The 20,939-nt window shown below is 58.6% G+C and overlaps 1 protein-coding gene across 1 annotated transcript in view; it reads left to right on the forward strand.

Annotated features, from left to right (window-relative positions):
• The window catches only part of SNTG2 (syntrophin gamma 2), a 125,017-nt gene that overhangs the window by 64,287 nt on the left and 39,791 nt on the right, over positions 1 to 20,939 (forward strand). The window contains 2 exon segments of the mRNA XM_074341598.1: positions 7,863 to 7,955; positions 11,560 to 11,670. Coding sequence (XP_074197699.1) covers positions 7,863 to 7,955; positions 11,560 to 11,670 — 204 coding nt within the window.

Consider the following 20,939-nt stretch of genomic DNA (forward strand, 5'->3'; position numbering starts at 1 on the left):
GCTCTGGATTTAAATACACTTGTCTTCACAGGAATCTCACTCTGCGTCTTATCTGGGTCAGTACATTTTATAGCAAAATCCTAAGTCGGAGTTAGCCACTCGTTTGGCGCTTGTCATGCGGCCCTCTCAGCTCAAGAGCACTCGCTTGGCTCATTGTATTTAAACAGCATCTGTGTTACGGTAGCACACGGAGGAGGCCAGAATTCAGTGTCGTATTTGCACCTGAACGCATCAAAGCCCCGCGAGGACCACCTTCTCCCCGACCCGCTCCCGAGCTCAGGCGCAAACGCAGACGTCAGGTCGTGTGTTTGTCAGACGCCTTTCCCATCTCGGTGGTCTTTTTCTTCCTTATTAAACGTGTACTCATATGTGCGTGCTGCACTGCAGTGCGCAAAATTCTGTGCATTTTTTCACAACAGCTCACATTTTTGTTTATACCAGTGATACCCTGATAGAATTTGAAGTTTTTTCCAAAAGGATCTCTTTCCTACAGCAGCACGCAGTGTGAAGAATGTGCATCAGACAGGCTGCCTTTGGCCACAAGTCACAGGACTCTTGACTCAGCGACCGTCAGCATCGTGAGAACAGGTGCCTGCCGGGCAGTGGCTCCTCACGCACCCCCCATTGGGTGCTGGGGTCTGGATTTCCCCGAATGCCTCCCTCCTGCTGCAGGACCTCTGCCAGACACAAGGGTGCAGCCGGCCCTCTCCCCGCGCTCACGGAGGGGGCACAGCTCCCCAGGGGAACCGGGCTTTGATCCTGCCAGATTAGGTCGTGAACATGTTGGACAGAAGAAAGGTCTGTCCAGGGACCGCCCTCTGCTGACCAGCATCCGCAGTGTGGCCTGGGACAGGGGCGGCTTCCTCTAAGCAGAAGAGGGATGGGTGCAGAGTTCAGCTCGAAAGGAGAAGTGAGGTCAGACTCGACAAGCCGGGTTTGCTGAGGTGCCTACAGGCACCAGCAAGAAACGCCCAGGACGGCTACACCGAACACCGGACACCGACACAGCGTCACAGGCTGACTTTCCTGCAACGGAAGAGCAAACAAACGACTCTGAAACAACACAAATAAATAAGTAGATAAAGTGGGGGGTAGACAGTTCACGGCAGAAACAAGCGGAGAAAGGCATGGCCAAGAATGTGGTTTTTCCTTCCAGTTTTCCTGAGATGTGACTGGCACGCAGCACCGCACGAGGTCAGGGTGCGCGGCGCAGTGACAACTGACACGCGTCGTGAGATGACTATCGCAATAATCACTGAACTTAGTGAACACCCATCATTTCATATGAATACAATTCATGAGTTCATGCTATGAAAATTAATTAATTGATGTTTATAAAGCCCCCGACATTATAATATGAAAACAACATTTCCTTAGATGCTTAGATTTTTCAGATAAATCTGTAATTAATTTCAGGCTGAGTTATTAAAAAAACGCACACCCCTGTAGTGGGAGGTTTTGCGACACCACGTGGAATACTGCGAAGACGCTTCATTGCTCCCCTCCGAGAAATGGACCGAGCGCTCCTAACGGAAGGTCAAGTGAAACATTAAAGGACACTCGGGTTAGACTTACGCGGTCACTGACTTTGTTACCAGAAGCACCGGCTTAACGACCCGGTTAAGAGTTAGGTTGTCCTCATTACGACAGCACGCTTGTCGCGGTTCTGATTTACCTGGGTGTTTGCGGATGTGGCTTTGCAGCCAGGGCTGTGTGACGTGAAAACCCTCAGTGTAACTGGGATGCTTCTGTTGACGCCCTGTTCATGCTGCCTCTTCCCCGAGTCCACACACTCCCACAGACGAGGGCGTCGCAGCTCTGAGGCTGGTCCCGTGGGCTCCTCACCGAGCTGGAGCCTCATCTGAATCCACGTTAAACCTGGGGGTTCCTGTAATGGCCGTGTGTTTGTCTGCACGCCCTCTCTAGAACTTCCTCGCCACTGAAGGAAGGTACGCAGTTCAGTGACCTCACAGAGGAGCTCACAGTTAGCGCCTTCGATGTGTTCGTTTCCCAGCTTCCGAGAAACACCCAGCAGGTGCTTCCATCCCAGCACCAGCGTTTGCTCCCCTTGCAGGTGCTGTGGTTGGGCAAGCTTCGCGAGTCCGAGTCTGTCACTTTGCGTGCTCATGCGCAGACCCTCACCAGCAGCAGCCGTGTGGCCCCGATGTGCGTGCAGACACGCAACGCCCACCGAGGCCGACGGTGAAGATGCGCCGCCCCCCCCCGCTGTCCCTCGAGTGGTTTCTTGCTCAGTCGTGCTTGTCTCCAAGCCAAGGGCGGGTCCTCGTTACCCACTCGGGTCCAGCTGCTCCACACTTAAGAGCCCCAAACCGAGAGACACAGGTGTGGGTAGGAAGGAAAGTTTGCTTTATTCAGGAGGCTGGCCTCATGGGGAGAAGGGGGACTCACGCCCCAAAGAGCCACTCCCCACTGCCGATCGGGGGCAAGAGCTTCTAACGGGGGTTTGGGGTGCCAGGTGGGGGTGGCAGGTGGAGCAGCATGGTCAGCTCTGACAGGCACCTTGGAATCGGCCGTGCGGGGTCTGACTAGCGTCACCTTGACTGTTTTAAGTGCAGATGATCTTCAGTCCCAGGGTTGGTTGGTTCCCACTTCCTTGAGGCCAGTGCTCAGAACTGTGGCAGCTTCTGTCGTGGCTGCAGTCTGGTCGGCACGCAGGCAACTTCTTCCGCCTGGTGGGGGCTTCAGCGCCTGCAAACAGCTCAAAGGACAGGGCTCAGGACACACAGCCCTCGAGGAGGAGCTGCGGGTCTTTGCCTTTGTGTGACAGATCAGCCATTATTTTGTCTTGTTTGACTGTTTTCCTTTGTTTCTGCATTTTTTCCTTCTCTGATTAAATTTACTCTTTGGCCGGAGTTTTCACAGAAGGAGGCAGGAGGAGGATGTGGGCGTGGGGGGTATTGCACTGGGGAGACCCCACAGGGTCGGCCAGGTGACCTCCTGAGCGTGAGAAACTCGAGGGTCCTGGTGCAGTGAGGGCAGGAGAGGTGCACCGCCCCTGCTCCGCCTCGGGGCCGAGGAGCGTGGGGACGTGAGGCTCCGCCTGCGAAGGGGCCGCTGCTGTGCCAGGTCCTCACACGGGAGGCCGTGGCCCGAGTTACAGCCACCCGGTGGAAGGTGGCTCCTGGGAGGCTGTTCAGAAAAGGCAGGTGTGGCACGAAAAGGAAAGGGAGCTGGTTCAAGGACGAGGCTGAGAAGACAGTTTATGAAAGGGGAAGAAGTCAGCGAAGCTGCTGAAGGTCACTGAAAACCCGAACGCCAGAAGCACACAGTCAGATGCAGCAGAGCAGCCGGAGCGTCTGTCGGCGCCCTGCTCCTGCGCGAGGAGGCACTGCGAGCGCCGTGGGGGAAACGCCGCCCCGCCCGCTGTCCTGCAGGCCTGCGGCTCAGGGCGGTCGCCAGGCTGCTGGCGGAGCTCTCCCTCTGGGGCCCCCGGGGCTCCTCCGTCCTCAGCGCCAGCAGTGCCCCCGTCACCCTCATGCCATCTCCCGTCCCTCAGGCCAAGGGGAACACGGCTCCCACTTCTAAGGGCTCACATAACTTGATGAGGGTGGCCCAGGCTCCCCCGCTCAAGGTCCTGAACGTAATCACATGAGCAAAGCCCCCTTTCCCATGAAGGGAGCGCACCCATAGCTCGGGGACCAGGACGTGGACGTCTCGTGGCCGACGTCCCACTGACGGTGTCCATCCCACGGTGCTGTGTCTTCGGAGGAGCAGGACGATGCTTGGTCCTCTCGGCGTGTGTGTTTGCCTCGGGCTGCAGCCGGCCCGTGCTGTGTGCACCGCGGTGTGTGCGCCTCACAGGGGAGTGTCCATCCCCTTGCACAGGGAGCCACTGTCCACTCGGTAGGTCCCTGAGGTGTCAGGGAGGCCCCGGGCCTTGAGGAACGTGACTGTGTTAAAATGCAGATGGAGGTCGGGCCCTAATCAGGAATGGAAACTGACCAGAAGACCAAAATGTGAAACGCGGCACACTCCAGCTTTCAGTATTCCAAACACGGCTCCCGTGAGCTGGTTCTCAACTTGTTACTCGGGTTTCCACGGCCACCAGCATCCGGCAACCCGGTTCAAGGCACTTGGCCCCGCCCACATCTCTAGTCTCTGCTTTGCCTCTGGTTCAGTCCTTTGGGGTTTAGTCTGTTCCTTTTCAAGTCCTTTGAGGTGCAAAGTAAGATGCTGACTTGAAAGCTTTCTTCTTTAGTGCGAGTCCCTGCGGCAGCCTCACCGCTGGCGTCGCTGCCTCCCAGAAGTTCCAGTTGGTCGTGTTTATACTTTAATTTACTTCAGGGTATTTTCTAATGTCTCTGTGGCCTTTTATTTGACACATTTGCTGTCAAGAGGATGTTTAATTTCCACATATTTACTTGTTTTCCTCTTTTCCTTCTCCCAGTGATTCCTCGCTTCATTCCAACGTGAGCAGGAAAGATAGTTTGTGTGATTTTGTTCTTTTGAATTGTGAAGACTTGCTTTTTGTCCCAACCGGTGGAGGGCTTTTGAAGGATTTCACCTAAAGGGGAACGGCCTTGTGTGATGGCAGGGTGGCTGGGAGAGTGAAGGACAGCCTGGAAGACCATCCTGCGGCTGCAGGAGCGCTGCTTAGACGAACCCCAAGCTGGACGCCAGCCACACCCCGCTAGGCCTGGGGGCTAAGAACATTCTGGAACTCCCTGAGCAACCCAGAGTCAGGGGCCTGGTGCAGATGGCCTCGCGTGTGCTCGGGCTGGGTGGCGGCCATCACCTCTTAGCTGGCCGCTGTGTTTACGACTCTCCTCCATCATGACCGTGGCACACGCTGCTGCCAATCTGGTCCTCTTCAACACCGCTGGCCTCTGCCACCCTCGTCAGAAGACTGCGGAGGCTCCTTTCTGCCTGGAGGAGGCACCTAGGGTGATGTGTGCAGCATCGAGAGCCATCCAGGTGTTGCAGCCGGACCCTGTGCTCCGACCCAGCCTCGCCCCTACCAGGAGTGAGGTTTTGACCACTTCCCTAGCTCCTCTCAGCACGGGGTACTTCATGCACCTCAATAGTTGGTAAATGGAGGAATTCATAAGAGAACCTTAGGTCATCTGCAGAGCAGAGATGCACTGAGTCACCGGAGGGAAAATCATGGGAGTTTCTAGAATGATTAGGTTATAATGACCACTGACCCGACTTATATTTAGAAAGTAACGTACTTAAGGTTGAAGACATCAGAAATGCAAGAAGGAACTCCAGTCTCTGCTAATTTTAACCGTAAATGGATCAGCCACGGTGGTTTAAGCAAGACAGTGCTTCCTCCAGCCTGCGCAGCCACAGCACGTTCTACCAGCGAAGACCCGCGTCGCCTGAGGACACGGGTGTCAGAATAAGGCGAGAAACTCCAGCACAGACCTCGAGCAAAGCGTCTCAGCATCTTAAGAATCACAAGTCTGCGTCCTTGGGCGTCAGAGGGACGTGAACGCCCTGCCTGTGTTTAAGTTCCGGAACGTCCGGAGGAGAAGTCACACCTGCCACCCAGAGGACGCTGGCCAGGCTCGTGCTCGGTGCACGTCACTGTCCCAGAAGCAGGAGGCACAGGGTGAGCGGGTCTTCTGGCTCTGAGTCGGGCGTGGGGTTTGACTGGGGTCTGTGCTGTTCCTGTTTCATCAGAACTGGGGTCTGTGCTGTTCCTGTTTCATCAGAGCTTGGAGGATCAAATCCCACATACCCCAGGACTCGAGCTGGAATGCTGGGAAGATAGTGATGCTCAGTGACCCTAGGGTGTGGGTCCATCTGGGCAGCATCCGTGCCCGCCTCCTGCTGGGCTTGGTCCCGCATCCCTGTGAGCTCTAGAGCTGTGGCCGCGAGGCTGAAGACCAGTGGTCCAGGCGTCAGGTGGATGTCACAGCATGTAGGGCAGTGTGTCCACGGCCAGCACGGCAGATTCCGCTCCCCGTTTACTCGGATAACATCATCTCCCCAGAATAATTTCCCCAAAGGGGCAGAAGCTTATGGGGAGAATGACTCTGTTAAAAGAAGATGTCCTCTTTGATGAGCTAGTCCGTCTTAGTGCCTCAAGCATTCCTTAGTTTTAACCCTGTTCCCCAAAGCTTTACATAAGGACACGGGAAATGTGGCCCAGAAATGTCAGGACGGGGAAGTTTCTCCTGGAATGGAACTGAGGGTCACAGGAGGCGTGTTAGGGTCGGGGTTACACAGGTGGTGGGGGGCTCACTGCTGAGTGAGTCTGGGTGGTGCTTGACGTCAGCCCCTGCTGCCTTAGTCTCTGTCTGCGTATCTCAAAATCTGACAGACCAACATCTACAAACGCAGCAGGACGCGGGCTTCCTGTCCCTCTGGACGGCCCGAGGTTCCAGAATCCTGTGCACCTTACAGTTCTTCCCTCACCGCCCCGCGCCCTCCCCGGGCACACTGCCGTCCGTCGGTGGGGCCCCTTCAGAGGGAGGGCCCGCGGGACGCGGACTGTCTGAGCACGGGGCGTGGAGCCCGGTCACAGCCCCCAGGAAAGCAGGGCCTTCGAAGAGCTTCCCTGCACGCCGGGCCTCGCTTCGGAAGAGACGGCCGCCCTCAAGGTGGGCAGGCCCCGTGGGGTGAGGGGCCTGCCCCCACCCTCCTGCTTCGAGCCTGGGGGGTGCAGGACACGGAAGGTGGTGGGCACTCGCCCAGAAGCAGATCAGAGCCCGGCTTCCCCGCCCAGCCCTCCAGCACCTGGCCCGGCCCGTCGTGTCTCCAGCAGCAGCAGCTGCCTGGGAATCAGTCGTTTGTCACACTTTCCTCCGTGTTTCCCCGCGGGGCAGTGGTGTAAGGTCCTGTTCCACCAGGATGGACAGAGTTCTGCCTCCCTAGTCAAAGGGTCATGACCCACCGCCCACCCGGGGCCCCGCGTCCCGGCACACCTGGTGCGGGGTCCAAGCCTCCCTGTTCAGGGAGAACCCGCCCTGAAGGGCGGTGCAGAAACAGAGCCATGCAGACATTAATTCTCGAGGGAAACCACGTAGGCTTTCCCCGCCTTGTGACGTTTTGCACAATTCCAGCATGTTGAATGTGTCCCAGGCCAGGTATTTCCTGAGTGAACCGTGTGACACACACACGTGACTGACCCCATCCCAGACAGGGAGGGTGCCCAGGGCTGGAACACAGGTCTCCTCCGAGGGCTGCCCCCCGAGTCCCCACCTCCACCGGAGATGCTCAGAAGAGGGACGTGGGCCAGGGGCTCCGGGGACAGGAGACGGGGAGGGACCGGGGAGGGTGGGCCACCGGGAGGGGGAGCCCCCAAGTCTCAGGGAAACGTCCGCTCCCGTCACAGTGAAATGTTTGCACTCACAGACGGGCAAAGTCAGCAAGCGGAGGGAGGGGACAGGGGTGGGCCCGTCAGCACGGCTGGCAGAGGGTCTGGGCTGGCACAGCAGTTCCGAGTCCATTTCCACGAATCTCAGAAACAGGCAAAACTGAGGAGCATTTGTGTGGGGCTCCGTCCGTGCTACAAACTGTAACGGGGTGAGAGGAGAAGCAGAGGCCGGAGAAGGAGGGCGCAGGGAGGGCCGGGCGGCGGAAGACCCGTGCGGTGGGGTGTCTCTGCCTTTTTACTGTTCGCAGTAGCTTTTCTGATGGACGTAGCGTTGACTTACAAGGCGAAGTTTGTTTCTGGTGAGCGGCACGGTGCCTCGGCTGTAAACGTATGTACCCTTCCTCGCTGGCGGCTACTGCAGCGCGTTGAATGTAGCTCCCTGCTGCTGGTCTGTTTACGTTTCGTAGTTGTATCTGCTGGTCCCCGAACCCTCGTTTACCCCTCCCCCGTGTGATGCTCTTTTTACTTCGTTTTTAATTGAAAATAGTAACATTTTCCGCCCATTCGTACCTTTTAGTCCAAAACATACCCACGCAGCTGGCGGGGAGACGCGCCGTGCTTCACGGTGGACTTCGCGCTGGGATTCAGCTGTTTCCACAGTAAGACAAAGGTGAGCGCCCGGCGGCGGAGCAAGGAGCCCCTCGGCCTGGCGCTCTGTGGCGCTTCAGGGACGTGAGCGCCCACGCGCGTCTGTGGCCATCACCAGCCCCGACCAGCGTGCGGGAGCGAGTTGTCCTCCCCGGTTGACCCTCCTGTGAAGGCTCAGGTCCCAGATTTCAGGAGCCCCAGCGCCGGGCGGGGCCGACCTCCAGCCACAGGGGCCGGGGTGAGGGGGAGCTTATCGTCGCAAGATAACTGGCGCTTCTCTGCGACATCACCCTGTGAGAGGACCGCGTGTGCGTGATCTCCTGGTAAAGCGGAACCCCCAGTGTGGCAGTGCTACTTATTAGCCGAACGCTGTAAGAACAAAACCCTGGACTCGACGACACAGCAAACTTCAACGCTGGGCGTCTGCACGGCGCCCCCTCCGGAACATCCGCGTGGTCGGATTTCTTAGTCCCCGCTCCCCGGCCGGACAGGGAGGAGGTGAGCAGCTATTTCTCGGCGTGAATCCGTTCACCCTCAGTCCTCCTTTCCCGACATTAATAAAGGCGCGGTACGCTGAGAAGGTCTGAGATGCACGGGGAAAGACACGTCTGAGCAGGAAGCGTCTTCTGCGCCTGACAAAGTGGATAAGAAGACCGTCTCCAGTACTTCTACGTTTCTAGACGATTTTGAAAATATTAAACCAAGGGTGGGGAGGGGCTCGCTCAGGGGCAAAGCACATGCTTGGCGCACACAAGGTCCTGGGTTCAATCCCCAGCACCGCCAACTAGAAAATAAGTAAGACCTAATTACCTCTCCCCCTAGGGAAAAAAAAGAGAGAGAATGGAAATATGAAACCAGAGTCAGCTAAAACTCCATCCAGCTGCCCGCCCCCGCCCCCTGCTGGACACGGCAGAGGCCCCACATGTTTACTGACCCCTGGGTTTAGGGCTGACCAATGCCCAGTTCTGTCGTTGTTAAGCAGGAGGGGAGAGGACACAACATGGCTTAGGAAACGGTGTGGACATCACGGCACAGGCGCGGGGCTCGGACCTGCCCTCCTCTAGGCTGCGTGTCCTCTGGGGCTGCCCACACCCACGTCGTCAAGGGTCTGGGACCGGGAACCAGAGGGAACTTTTCTTCTTATTTGCTTGTTACTTCGGGGCACCGCCTTGTCCCTAAATGTCAACTTGCACCCACGTTTTCTTTAACCAGCGATGTTCCCCACTCAGAGCAGAAAAGTAGCGTTTCTGTGTCAGGGCCGTCAGCGGGGGCTTCAGGACGGACCTCGTCACCCAGTGGCCGGTTCCCAGCCTGAGATCGGATAAAGCTCTGGGCTGAGTTGAGACGGAGGTGGAACCGTGGTTTGGGGGGAAGCCAGACAGGAAGTTGCCTTTCTCGCAGTGGGAGGTGAAGATTTGGCTCCGACCTGACGGGAGAGGAGCCAGGCTCGGCCAGACCACACGGAAGAACGCCAACCAGTGAGCCTGCAGCTCAGCCTCCCCCACCGAGTCTGGGGTCCAGCCAGCCTAGCCGTTAGCAGGTGTACTTCCCATCGCCTGCGTTCTGATCACTCATGTCTGCTGCAAAGGAAGTGGGCAGAGGTCACCACCACTAACTGCCTGCCCTCAGAAGATGAAGCCTGGCCTTAGCCTGTTTCCCGTCTCGCTCGCCGGTGAGGGAGGGCGGAGGTGCCCGCCGGCCTCGCCCCGGGCACCTCCCAGGCCGCCGCCCCGCAGCCAGCTGTCCTGCCTGACCCACTCGGGGGCCCTCATGGGGAGTCAGAGCACGGCTTTAAGCAAAGGAACTGTGTGTCTGTTTCAGACGCTAGCATTGCTCTCCGATCAGCGCACACAGGATGCTGGTGCACAAGGAGCGTTCCAGACAGACTTGGCTATAAGGACCCTCGAGAATTCTCTGAACAGCAAGCAGGACTCCCACGCGGGGATTTTGGCTCTTTTTTGTCTATACTGTTTTAACAGCCGTTTATGATTCTATGTAATGATAATTATGAAGGTCATTCCCAGAATGTTCCTTGACCTCTTTTTAATGAGATTTGAGCAAACACCGAGTGGTGGTGTTCCCAGAGACGTTTGGGTCTTGCTTATTTTGTGAGGAATTTGGCAAAACCATGATTCCTCTGGCTTCTCTGGACACACATCCTTAAGTGACTGCAGGTTCCTCACAGGACAGCTCGAGGGCGGGTAGTTTAAAGGCAGATGAGATTTGAGCTGTTTTCAAGAAACCTAGAGGCTGAAACCACAGTGGCCCTCCCCAGCCCTCGGAGGGAGGGCGGTGGGCGAGGCGATGCCCCAACGACGCTGGGAGCCCGGGAGGGTGGGGGGAGGCGCTGCAGTGATCACCCACTGTTCCTGGGCCCTCCCGGCCGGGCTGCCGGTGCTCTGGTTGGTTCCTTCAGTTTATTCCGTGGGCCAGCGGCCCTTCTGGAACCCGTACCCTGGTGGCGATTGACGTGGCCTCCGAAAGTCTGCGCTCTGGGTGGAGGCCAGCAATCCCAACCTGAAAGGGCCCTGGGGCCCGAGCCGGGGGCGTGGACTCGGCTCCCCACCGAGGACATGGAAGATGTGGGGTCACGGCCTCGGACTCGTGGAGTTCCAGGTCTCTCGAAACCAGAAGGAACATGTGCTTTGACCTGGGCCGTGAAACCTGGAGACTCTTGGGCTTCGAGATTCAAAACAAAACAAAGCCGTGCCTGGAGCCTTGCGGGTGGCGAGGGTGGAATCTGCTGCCCAGGGGCACACGGAGTCACCATGCCCTCAGGGTCCCCACCTCCCGCCTCCTGGCCTTCCTTGAGACTCAGAGAAAAATACGTGCATTATTTCAAAATAGATGCTTTTAATACAAATGCAGCATGTAACTTGCTGAAAAATAATTGCTGTTCTCTCCTGGGGCTTTTCCTGGAAGACAAAGGTTTATTACCGTGAAGAGTCGACAGTCACAGGCTGTCTTCTGTGAAGGGCAGCCGCTAAGTCTTTATTCTGGCGTAGCCTCCCTTTCTATTAGAGAGCAGGCGTTTACGGAGAATACTCATCTCTCCAGAACCGTGGCGAGCATGCAGTGACGTCTGCACCAGCAGAGCACAGAGGAGTTAATGTTGTCTACGCTTCTTGGCTTGGTTCTGGAGAACCCAACGCTGAGGGATCGGGATGTGGCCTCAGGCAGGCACAGGCCTGTCGGGAGAGAGGTCTTCATTTTATCTGCAATCTCGACCGCGTTCACTCAGGCCTTGGAGTGGGTTTTCCAAGGTTTACAAGCAGAGAAAGGAGCAGTGCTCTTCCGATGCTTTGGGACGATGTCCAGGAGAAGCCGAGAGAAAGCCGGCGAGGGTGGAGTGGGCGGGAGGGGGCGCGGTGGAGGCCTGGGCCCCCAGGACCCCGACCGGCCACTGGGAGCCTGGCTGGAGGGACCCCCAGGAAGCCTGGTGTTTGAGGGGGTCCGTGCCTTAGACCCAGAGAGAGAAGGTGCAGATTTTGAGTTGTGACCAGGCCCTCAGCTACACAACAGGCAAGTGTCTGCAGCGTTTCACGAGATTCTGTGACTCGTGACAGACGCTAATTGGACAAAGGAGCGCTGGTGTCTAAACTGCTCACCGGTTCCTTCCTTTACAGGACGTGCTCTGGAGATTTAAGTTCTCTCACCTGAGGGGATCTTCGGACGACCAGAAAACCCAAGTGAAGCTGCTGTTTGAGAATCTGGGCACCAGGCAGATCGAGATGAAGGTAGGCCTTGTGCCCCCGAGCCCAGCCCGCCCAAGGGAAGCCCCGTGCCCCAGGGGGACGTTCCCTTCCCCCAGCCAGGGGACAGAGGACTGGTCTCCAAGTGTGAGCCCCGCTCAGAGTCAGCAGGGTGTCCCTCAAGGAGCGCACACACGCTGCCTCCTGCTCAGGGGCTTGATGCTAAAGTCCTGATCACTGACACGCGTTATTTGTCTTCACTCCAAGTCACAAGTTTCTCAGTGAGCACCAGCAGGAGATCAGTAATTAAAAATAAATGGGGGGGCACAGCTCATAACGCGGAACAGGGGGCACAGCTCATAAACGGGAGGGGGGCACAGGTCATAAACGGGAGGGGGGCAGAGCTCATAAAAGGGAGGGGGGCACAGGTCATAAACGGGAGGGGGGCACAGGTCATAAAGGGGAGGGGGGCACAGCTCATAAAAGGGAGGGGGCACAGCTCATAAAAGGGAGGGGGACACAGCTCATAACAGGGAAGGGGGGCACAGCTCATAACGGGGAGGGGGGCACAGCTCATAAAAGGGAGGGGGCACAGCTCATAAAAGGGAGGGGGACACAGCTCATAACAGGGAAGGGGGGACACAGCTCACAAAGGGGAGGGGGCACAGGTCATAACGGGGAGGGGGGCACAGGTCATAAAGGGGAGGGGGCACAGCTCATAAAAGGGAGGGGGCACAGCTCATAACTGGGAGGGGGGCACAGCTCATAAAAGGGAGGGGGGCACAGGTCATAAAGGGGAGGGGGCACAGGTCATAAAGGGGAGGGGGGCACAGCTCATAAAAGGGAGGGGGGCACAGGTCATAAAGGGGAGGGGGGCACAGCTCATAAAAGGGAGGGGGGCACAGCTCATAACAGGGAAGGGGGGACACAGCTCACAAAGGGGAGGGGGCACAGGTCATAACGGGGAGGGGGGCACAGGTCATAAAGGGGAGGGGGCACAGCTCATAACTGGGAGGGGGGCACAGCTCATAAAAAGGAGGGGGGCACAGGTCATAAAGGGGAGGGGGCACAGGTCATAAAGGGGAGGGGGGCACAGCTCATAAAAGGGAGGGGGGCACAGGTCATAAAGGGGAGGGGGCACAGGTCATAACGGGGAGGGGGCACAGCTCATAAAAGGGAGGGGGCACAGCTCATAAAAGGGAGGGGGACACAGCTCATAACAGGGAAGGGGGGCACAGCTCATAACAGGGAAGGGGGGACACAGCTCACAAAGGGGAGGGGGCACAGGTCATAAAGGGGAGGGGGCACAGGTCATAAAGGTGAGGGGGGCACAGCTCATAACAGGGAAGGGGGGCACAGCTCATAAAAGGGAGGGGGGGGCACAGGTCATAACAGGGAAGGGGGGGCACAGCTCATAAAAGGGAGGGGGACACAGCTCATAAAAGGGAGGAGGGGGCACAGGTCATAAAGGGGAGGGGGACACAGCTCATAAAAGGGAGGAGGACACAGCTCATAACAGGGAAGGGGGGCACAGCTCATAACGGGGAGGGGGGCACAGCTCATAACAGGGAAGGGGGGACACAGCTCACAAAGGGGAGGGGGCACAGGTCATAAAGGGGAGGGGGCACAGGTCATAAAGGGGAGGGGGGCACAGCTCATAAAAGGGAGGGGGGCACAGCTCATAACAGGGAAGGGGGGCACAGCTCATAACGGGGAGGGGGGCACAGCTCATAACAGGGAAGGGGGGACACAGCTCACAAAGGGGAGGGGGCACAGGTCATAAAGGGGAGGGGGCACAGGTCATAAAGGGGAGGGGGGCACAGCTCATAAAAGGGAGGGGGGCACAGCTCATAACAGGGAAGGGGGGCACAGCTCATAAAAGGGGGGGGGGCACAGGTCATAACAGGGAAGGGGGGGCACAGCTCATAAAAGGGAGGGGGACACAGCTCATAAAAGGGAGGAGGGGGCACAGGTCATAAAGGGGAGGGGGACACAGCTCATAACAGGGAAGGGGGGGCACAGGTCATAAAGGGGAGGGGGGCACAGCTCATAAAAGGGAGGGGGGCACAGGTCATAAAGGGGAGGGGGGCACAGCTCATAAAAGGGAGGGGGGGGCACAGGTCATAAAGGGGAGGGGGCACAGCTCATAAAGAGGAGGGGGGACACAGGTCATAAAAGGGAGGGGGCACAGCTCATAAAAGGGAGGAGGGGGCACAGGTCATAAAGGGGAGGGGGGCACAGCTCATAAAAGGGAGGGGGGGGCACAGCTCATAAAGGGGAGGGGGGCACAGCTCATAAAAGGGAGGGGGGGGCACAGGTCATAAAGGGGAGGGGGCACAGCTCATAAAGAGGAGGGGGGACACAGGTCATAAAAGGGAGGGGGCACAGCTCATAAAAGGGAGGAGGGGGCACAGGTCATAAAGGGGAGGGGGGCACAGCTCATAAAAGGGAGGGGGGGGCACAGCTCATAAAGGGGAGGGGGCACAGCTCATAAAGGGGAGGGGGGGGCACAGGTCATAAAGGGGAGGGGGGCACAGCTCATAAAAGGGAGGGGGACACAGCTCATAACAGGGAAGGGGGGGCACAGGTCATAAAGGGGAGGGGGGCACAGCTCATAAAAGGGAGGAGGGGGCACAGGTCATAAAGGGGAGGGGGGCACAGCTCATAAAAGGGAAGGGGGGGCACAGGTCATAAAAGGGAGGGGGCACAGCTCATAAAAGGGAGGGGGCACAGCTCATAACAGGGAAGCGGGGGCACAGGTCATAAAGGTGAGGGGGGCACAGCTCATAAAAGGGAGGGGGCACAGCTCATAAAAGGGAGGGGGACACAGCTCATAACAGGGAAGTGGGGGCACAGGTCATAAAGGGGAGGGGGGCACAGCTCATAAAAGGGAGGAGGGGGCACAGGTCATAAAGGGGAGGGGGGCACAGCTCATAAAAGGGAGGGGGACACAGCTCATAAAGGGGAGGGGGGCACAGCTCATAAAAGGGAGGGGGGGGCACAGGTCATAAAGGGGAGGGGGCACAGCTCATAAAGAGGAGGGGGGACACAGGTCATAAAAGGGAGGGGGCACAGCTCATAAAAGGGAGGAGGGGGCACAGGTCATAAAGGGGAGGGGGGCACAGCTCATAAAAGGGAGGGGGGGGCACAGCTCATAAAGGGGAGGGGGGCACAGCTCATAAAGGGGAGGGGGGGGCACAGGTCATAAAGGGGAGGGGGGCACAGCTCATAAAGAGGAGGGGGGACACAGGTCATAAAAGGGAGGAGGGGGCACAGGTCATAAAGGGGAGGGGGGCACAGCTCATAAAAGGGAGGGGGGGGCACAGCTCATAAAGGGGAGGGGGGCACAGCTCATAAAAGGGAGGGGGGGGCACAGGTCATAAAGGGGAGGGGGCACAGCTCATAAAGAGGAGGGGGGACACAGGTCATAAAAGGGAGGGGGCACAGCTCATAAAAGGGAGGAGGGGGCACAGGTCATAAAGGGGAGGGGGGCACAGCTCATAAAAGGGAGGGGGGGGCACAGCTCATAAAGGGGAGGGGGGCACAGCTCATAAAGGGGAGGGGGGGGCACAGGTCATAAAGGGGAGGGGGGCACAGCTCATAAAAGGGAGGGGGACACAGCTCATAACAGGGAAGGGGGGGCACAGGTCATAAAGGGGAGGGGGGCACAGCTCATAAAAGGGAGGAGGGGGCACAGGTCATAAAGGGGAGGGGGGCACAGCTCATAAAAGGGAGGGGGGGGCACAGCTCATAAAGGGGAGGGGGGCACAGCTCATAAAGGGGAGGGGGGGGCACAGGTCATAAAGGGGAGGGGGCACAGCTCATAAAAGGGAGGGGGGGGCACAGGTCATAAAGGGGAGGGGGCACAGCTCATAAAGAGGAGGGGGGACACAGGTCATAAAAGGGAGGGGGCACAGCTCATAAAAGGGAGGAGGGGGCACAGGTCATAAAGGGGAGGGGGGCACAGCTCATAAAAGGGAGGGGGGGGCACAGCTCATAAAGGGGAGGGGGGCACAGCTCATAAAGGGGAGGGGGGGGCACAGGTCATAAAGGGGAGGGGGGCACAGCTCATAAAAGGGAGGGGGACACAGCTCATAACAGGGAAGGGGGGGCACAGGTCATAAAGGGGAGGGGGGCACAGCTCATAAAAGGGAGGAGGGGGCACAGGTCATAAAAGGGAGGGGGCACAGCTCATAAAAGGGAGGGGGCACAGCTCATAACAGGGAGGAGGGGGCACAGGTCATAAAGGGGAGGGGGGCACAGCTCATAAAAGGGAGGGGGGGGCACAGCTCATAAAGGGGAGGGGGGCACAGCTCATAAAGGGGAGGGGGGGGCACAGGTCATAAAGGGGAGGGGGGCACAGCTCATAAAAGGGAGGGGGACACAGCTCATAACAGGGAAGTGGGGGCACAGGTCATAAAGGGGAGGGGGGCACAGCTCATAAAAGGGAGGAGGGGGCACAGGTCATAAAGGGGAGGGGGCACAGGTCATAAAAGGGAGGGGGGGCACACCTCATAAAAGGGAGGGGGGCACAGGTCATAAAGGGGAGGGGGGCACAGGTCATAAAAGGGAGGGGGGCACAGGTCATAAAAGGGAGGGGGCACAGCTCATAAAGGGGAGGGGGCACAGGTCATAAAGGGGAGGGGGCACAGGTCATAAAAGGGAGGGGGCACAGCTCATAAAGGGGAGGGGGCACAGGTCATAAAGGGGAGGGGGCACAGGTCATAAAAGGGGAGGGGGGGCACAGGTCATAAAGGGGAGGGGGGCACAGGTCATAAAAGGGAGGGGGGCACAGGTCATAAAGGGGAGGGGGGCACAGCTCATAAAAGGGAGGGGGGCACAGGTCATAAAAGGGGAGGGGGCACAGCTCATAAAAGGGAGGGGGGCACAGGTCATAAAGGGGAGGGGGCACAGCTCATAAAAGGGAGGGGGGCACAGGTCATAAAAGGGAGGGGGGCACAGGTCATAAAGGGGAGGGGGGCACAGCTCATAAAAGGGAGGGGGGGCACAGCTCATAAAAGGGAGGGGGGCACAGCTCATAACAGGGAAGGGGGGACACAGCTCACAAAGGGGAGGGGGCACAGGTCATAAAGGGGAGGGAGGCACAGCTCATAAAAGGGAGGGGGGGCACAGGTCATAAAGGGGAGGGGGCACAGCTCACAAAGGGGAGGGGGCACAGGTCATAACGGGGAGGGGGGCACAGGTCATAAAGGGGAGGGGGCACAGCTCATAAAAGGGAGGGGGCACAGCTCATAACAGGGAAGGGGGGACACAGCTCACAAAGGGGAGGGGGCACAGGTCAAAAAGGGGAGGGGGCACAGGTCATAAAGGGGAGGGGGCACAGGTCATAACAGGGAAGGGGGGGCACAGGTCATAAAGGGGAGGGGGCACAGCTCATAAAGGGGAGGGGGCACAGGTCATAACGGGGAGGGGGGCACAGGTCATAAAGGGGAGGGGGCACAGCTCATAAAAGGAGGGGGGGCACAGGTCATAAAGGGGAGGGGGCACAGCTCACAAAGGGGAGGGGGCACAGGTCATAACGGGAGGGGGGCACAGGTCATAAAGGGGAGGGGGCACAGCTCATAAAAGGGAGGGGGCACAGCTCATAACAGGGAAGGGGGGACACAGCTCACAAAGGGAGGGGGCACAGGTCAAAAAAGGGAGGGGGCACAGGTCATAAAGGGGAGGGGGCACAGGTCATAACAGGGAAGGGGGGGCACAGGTCATAAAGGGGAGGGGGGCACAGCTCATAAAAGGGAGGGGGCACAGCTCATAAAAGGGAGGGGGCACAGCTCATAACTGGGAAGGGGGACACAGCTCACAAAGGGAAGGGGGGGCACAGGTCATAAAGGGGAGGGGGGCACAGCTCATAAAAGGGAGGGGGCACAGCTCATAAAAGGGAGGGGGGCACAGCTCATAACAGGGAAGGGGGCACAGCTCACAAAGGGAAGGAGGGGCACAGGTCATAAAGGGGAGGGGGGCACAGCTCATAAAAGGGAGGGGGACACAGCTCATAACAGGGAAGGGGGGGCACAGGTCATAAAGGGGAGGGGGGCACAGCTCATAAAGGGGAGGGGGGCACAGGTCATAAAGGGGAGGGGGGCACAGGTCATAACAGGAAGGGGGGGCACAGGTCATAAAGGGGAGGGGGGCACAGCTCATAAAAGGGAGGGGACACAGCTCATAACAGGGAAGGGGGGGCACAGGTCATAAAGGGGAGGGGGCACAGCTCATAAAGGGGAGGGGGGCACAGCTCATAAAAGGGAGGGGGCACAGCTCATAAAAGGGAGGGGGCACAGGTCATAACAGGGAAGGGGGGCACAGCTCACAAAGGGGAGGGGGCACAGGTCAAAAAGGGGAGGGGGCACAGGTCATAAAGGGGAGGGGGCACAGGTCATAACAGGGAAGGGGGGGCACAGGTCATAAAGGGGAGGGGGCACAGCTCATAAAGGGGAGGGGGCACAGGTCATAAAGGGGAGGGGGCACAGGTCATAACAGGGAAGGGGGGGCACAGGTCATAAAGGGGAGGGGGGCACAGCTCATAAAAGGGAGGGGGCACAGCTCATAAAAGGGAGGGGGCACAGCTCATAACTGGGAAGGGGGGACACAGCTCACAAAGGGGAGGGGGCACAGGTCATAAAGGGGAGGGGGCACAGCTCATAAAAGGGAGGGGGGGCACAGCTCATAACAGGGAAGGGGGGCACAGCTCATAAAAGGGAGGGGGGCACAGGTCATAAAGGGAGGGGGCACAGGTCATAAAAGGGAGGGGACACAGCTCATAACAGGGAAGGGGGGCACAGGTCAAAAAGGGGAGGGGGCACAGGTCATAACGGGGAGGGGGGCACAGGTCATAAAGGGGGAGGGGGCACAGCTCATAAAAGGGAGGGGGCACAGCTCATAAAAGGGAGGGGGGCACAGGTCAAAAAGGGGAGGGGGCACAGGTCATAAAGGGGAGGGGGCACAGGTCATAACAGGGAAGGGGGGGCACAGGTCATAAAGGGGAGGGGGGCACCGCTCATAAAAGGGAGGGGCACAGCTCATAAAAGGGAGGGGGCACAGCTCATAACTGGGAAGGGGGGACACAGCTCACAAAGGGGAGGGGGCACAGGTCATAAAGGGGAGGGGGGCACAGCTCATAAAAGGGAGGGGGGCACAGCTCATAAAGGGGAGGGGGCACAGCTCATAAAAGGGAGGGGGGCACAGGTCAAAAAGGGGAGGGGGCACAGGTCATAAAGGGGAGGGGGCACAGGTCATAACAGGGAAGGGGGGCACAGGTCATAAAGGGGAGGGGGGCACAGCTCATAAAAGGGAGGGGGCACAGCTCATAAAAGGAGGGGGGCACAGGTCAAAAAGGGGAGGGGGCACAGGTCATAAAGGGAGGGGGGCACAGGTCATAAAGGGGAGGGGGCACAGCTCATAAAGGGGAGGGGGCACAGGTCATAAAGGGGAGGGGGCACAGGTCATAACAGGGAAGGGGGGGCACAGGTCATAAAGGGGAGGGGGCACAGCTCATAAAGGGGAGGGGGGCACAGGTCATAAAAGGGAGGGGGCACAGGTCCATAACAGGGAAGGGGTGGGCACAGGTCATAAAGGGGAGGGGGGCACAGCTCATAAAAGGGAGGGGGCACAGCTCATAAAAGGGAGGGGGCACAGCTCATAACAGGGAAGGGGGGCACAGGTCATAAAGGGGAGGGGGGCACAGCTCATAAAAGGGAGGGGGCACAGCTCATAAAAGGGAGGGGGCACAGCTCATAACAGGGAAGGGGGGGCACAGGTCATAAAGGGGAGGGGGCACAGCTCATAAAGGGGAGGGGGGCACAGCTCATAAAGGGGAGGGGGGCACAGCTCATAAAGGGGAGGGGGGCACAGGTCATAAGGGGAGGGGGCACAGCTCATAAAGGGAGGGGGGGGCACAGGTCATAAAGGGAGGGGGGCACAGCTCATACACAGCTCATAAAGGGGAGGGGGGCACAGCTCATAAAAGGGAAGAGGGGGCACAGGTCATAAAGGGGAGGGGGGCACAGCTCATAAAAGGGAGGGGGGGGCACAGCTCATAAAGGGGAGGGGGGCACAGCTCATAAAGGGGAGGGGGGGGCACAGGTCATAAAGGGGAGGGGGGCACAGCTCATAAAAGGGAGGGGGGGACACAGGTCATAAAGGGGAGGGGGGCACAGCTCATAAAAGGGAGGGGGGGGCACAGCTCATAAAGGGGAGGGGGGCACAGCTCATAAAAGGGAGGAGGGGGCACAGGTCATAAAGGGGAGGGGGGCACAGCTCATAAAAGGGAGGGGGGGACACAGGTCATAAAGGGGAGGGGGGCACAGCTCATAAAAGGGAGGGGGGGGCACAGCTCATAAAGTGGAGGGGGGCACAGCTCATAAAGGGGAGGGGGGGGCACAGGTCATAAAGGGGAGTGGGACACAGCTCATAAAAGGGAGGGGGGGACACAGGTCATAAAGGGGAGGGGGGCACAGCTCATAAAAGGGAGGGGGGCACAGCTCATAAAGGGGAGGGGGCACAGCTCATAAAGGGGAGGGGGGGGCACAGGTCATAAAGGGGAGGGGACACAGCTCATAAAAGGGAAGAGGGGGCACAGGTCATAAAGGGGAGGGGGGCACAGCTCATAAAAGGGAGGGGGGGGGCACAGCTCATAAAGGGGAGGGGGGCACAGCTCATAAAGGGGAGGGGGGGGCACAGGTCATAAAGGGGAGGGGGGCACAGCTCATAAAAGGGAGGGGGGGGCACAGCTCATAAAGGGGAGGGGGGCACAGCTCATAAAAGGGAGGAGGGGGCACAGGTCATAAAGGGGAGGGGGGCATAGCTCATAAAAGGGAGGGGGGGGCACAGCTCATAAAGGGGAGGGGGGCACAGCTCATAAAGGGGAGGGGGGGGCACAGGTCATAAAGGGGAGGGGGGCACAGCTCATAAAAGGGAGGGGGGGGCACAGCTCATAAAGGGGAGGGGGGCACAGCTCATAAAGGGGAGGGGGGCACAGCTCATAAAGGGGAGGGGGGGGCACAGGTCATAAAGGGGAGTGGGACACAGCTCATAAAAGGGAGGGGGGGGACACAGGTCATAAAGGGGAGGGGGGCACAGCTCATAAAAGGGAGGGGGGGGCACAGCTCATAAAGGGGAGGGGGGCACAGCTCATAAAGGGGAGGGGGGGGCACAGGTCATAAAGGGGAGTGGGACACAGCTCATAAAAGGGAGGGGGGGGACACAGGTCATAAAGGGGAGGGGGGCACAGCTCATAAAAGGGAGGGGGGGGCACAGCTCATAAAGGGGAGGGGGGCACAGCTCATAAAGGGGAGGGG

Source organism: Camelus bactrianus, chromosome 15 (assembly GCF_048773025.1).
Source record: "Camelus bactrianus isolate YW-2024 breed Bactrian camel chromosome 15, ASM4877302v1, whole genome shotgun sequence".
In the NCBI taxonomy this organism is placed as follows: domain Eukaryota; kingdom Metazoa; phylum Chordata; class Mammalia; order Artiodactyla; family Camelidae; genus Camelus; species Camelus bactrianus.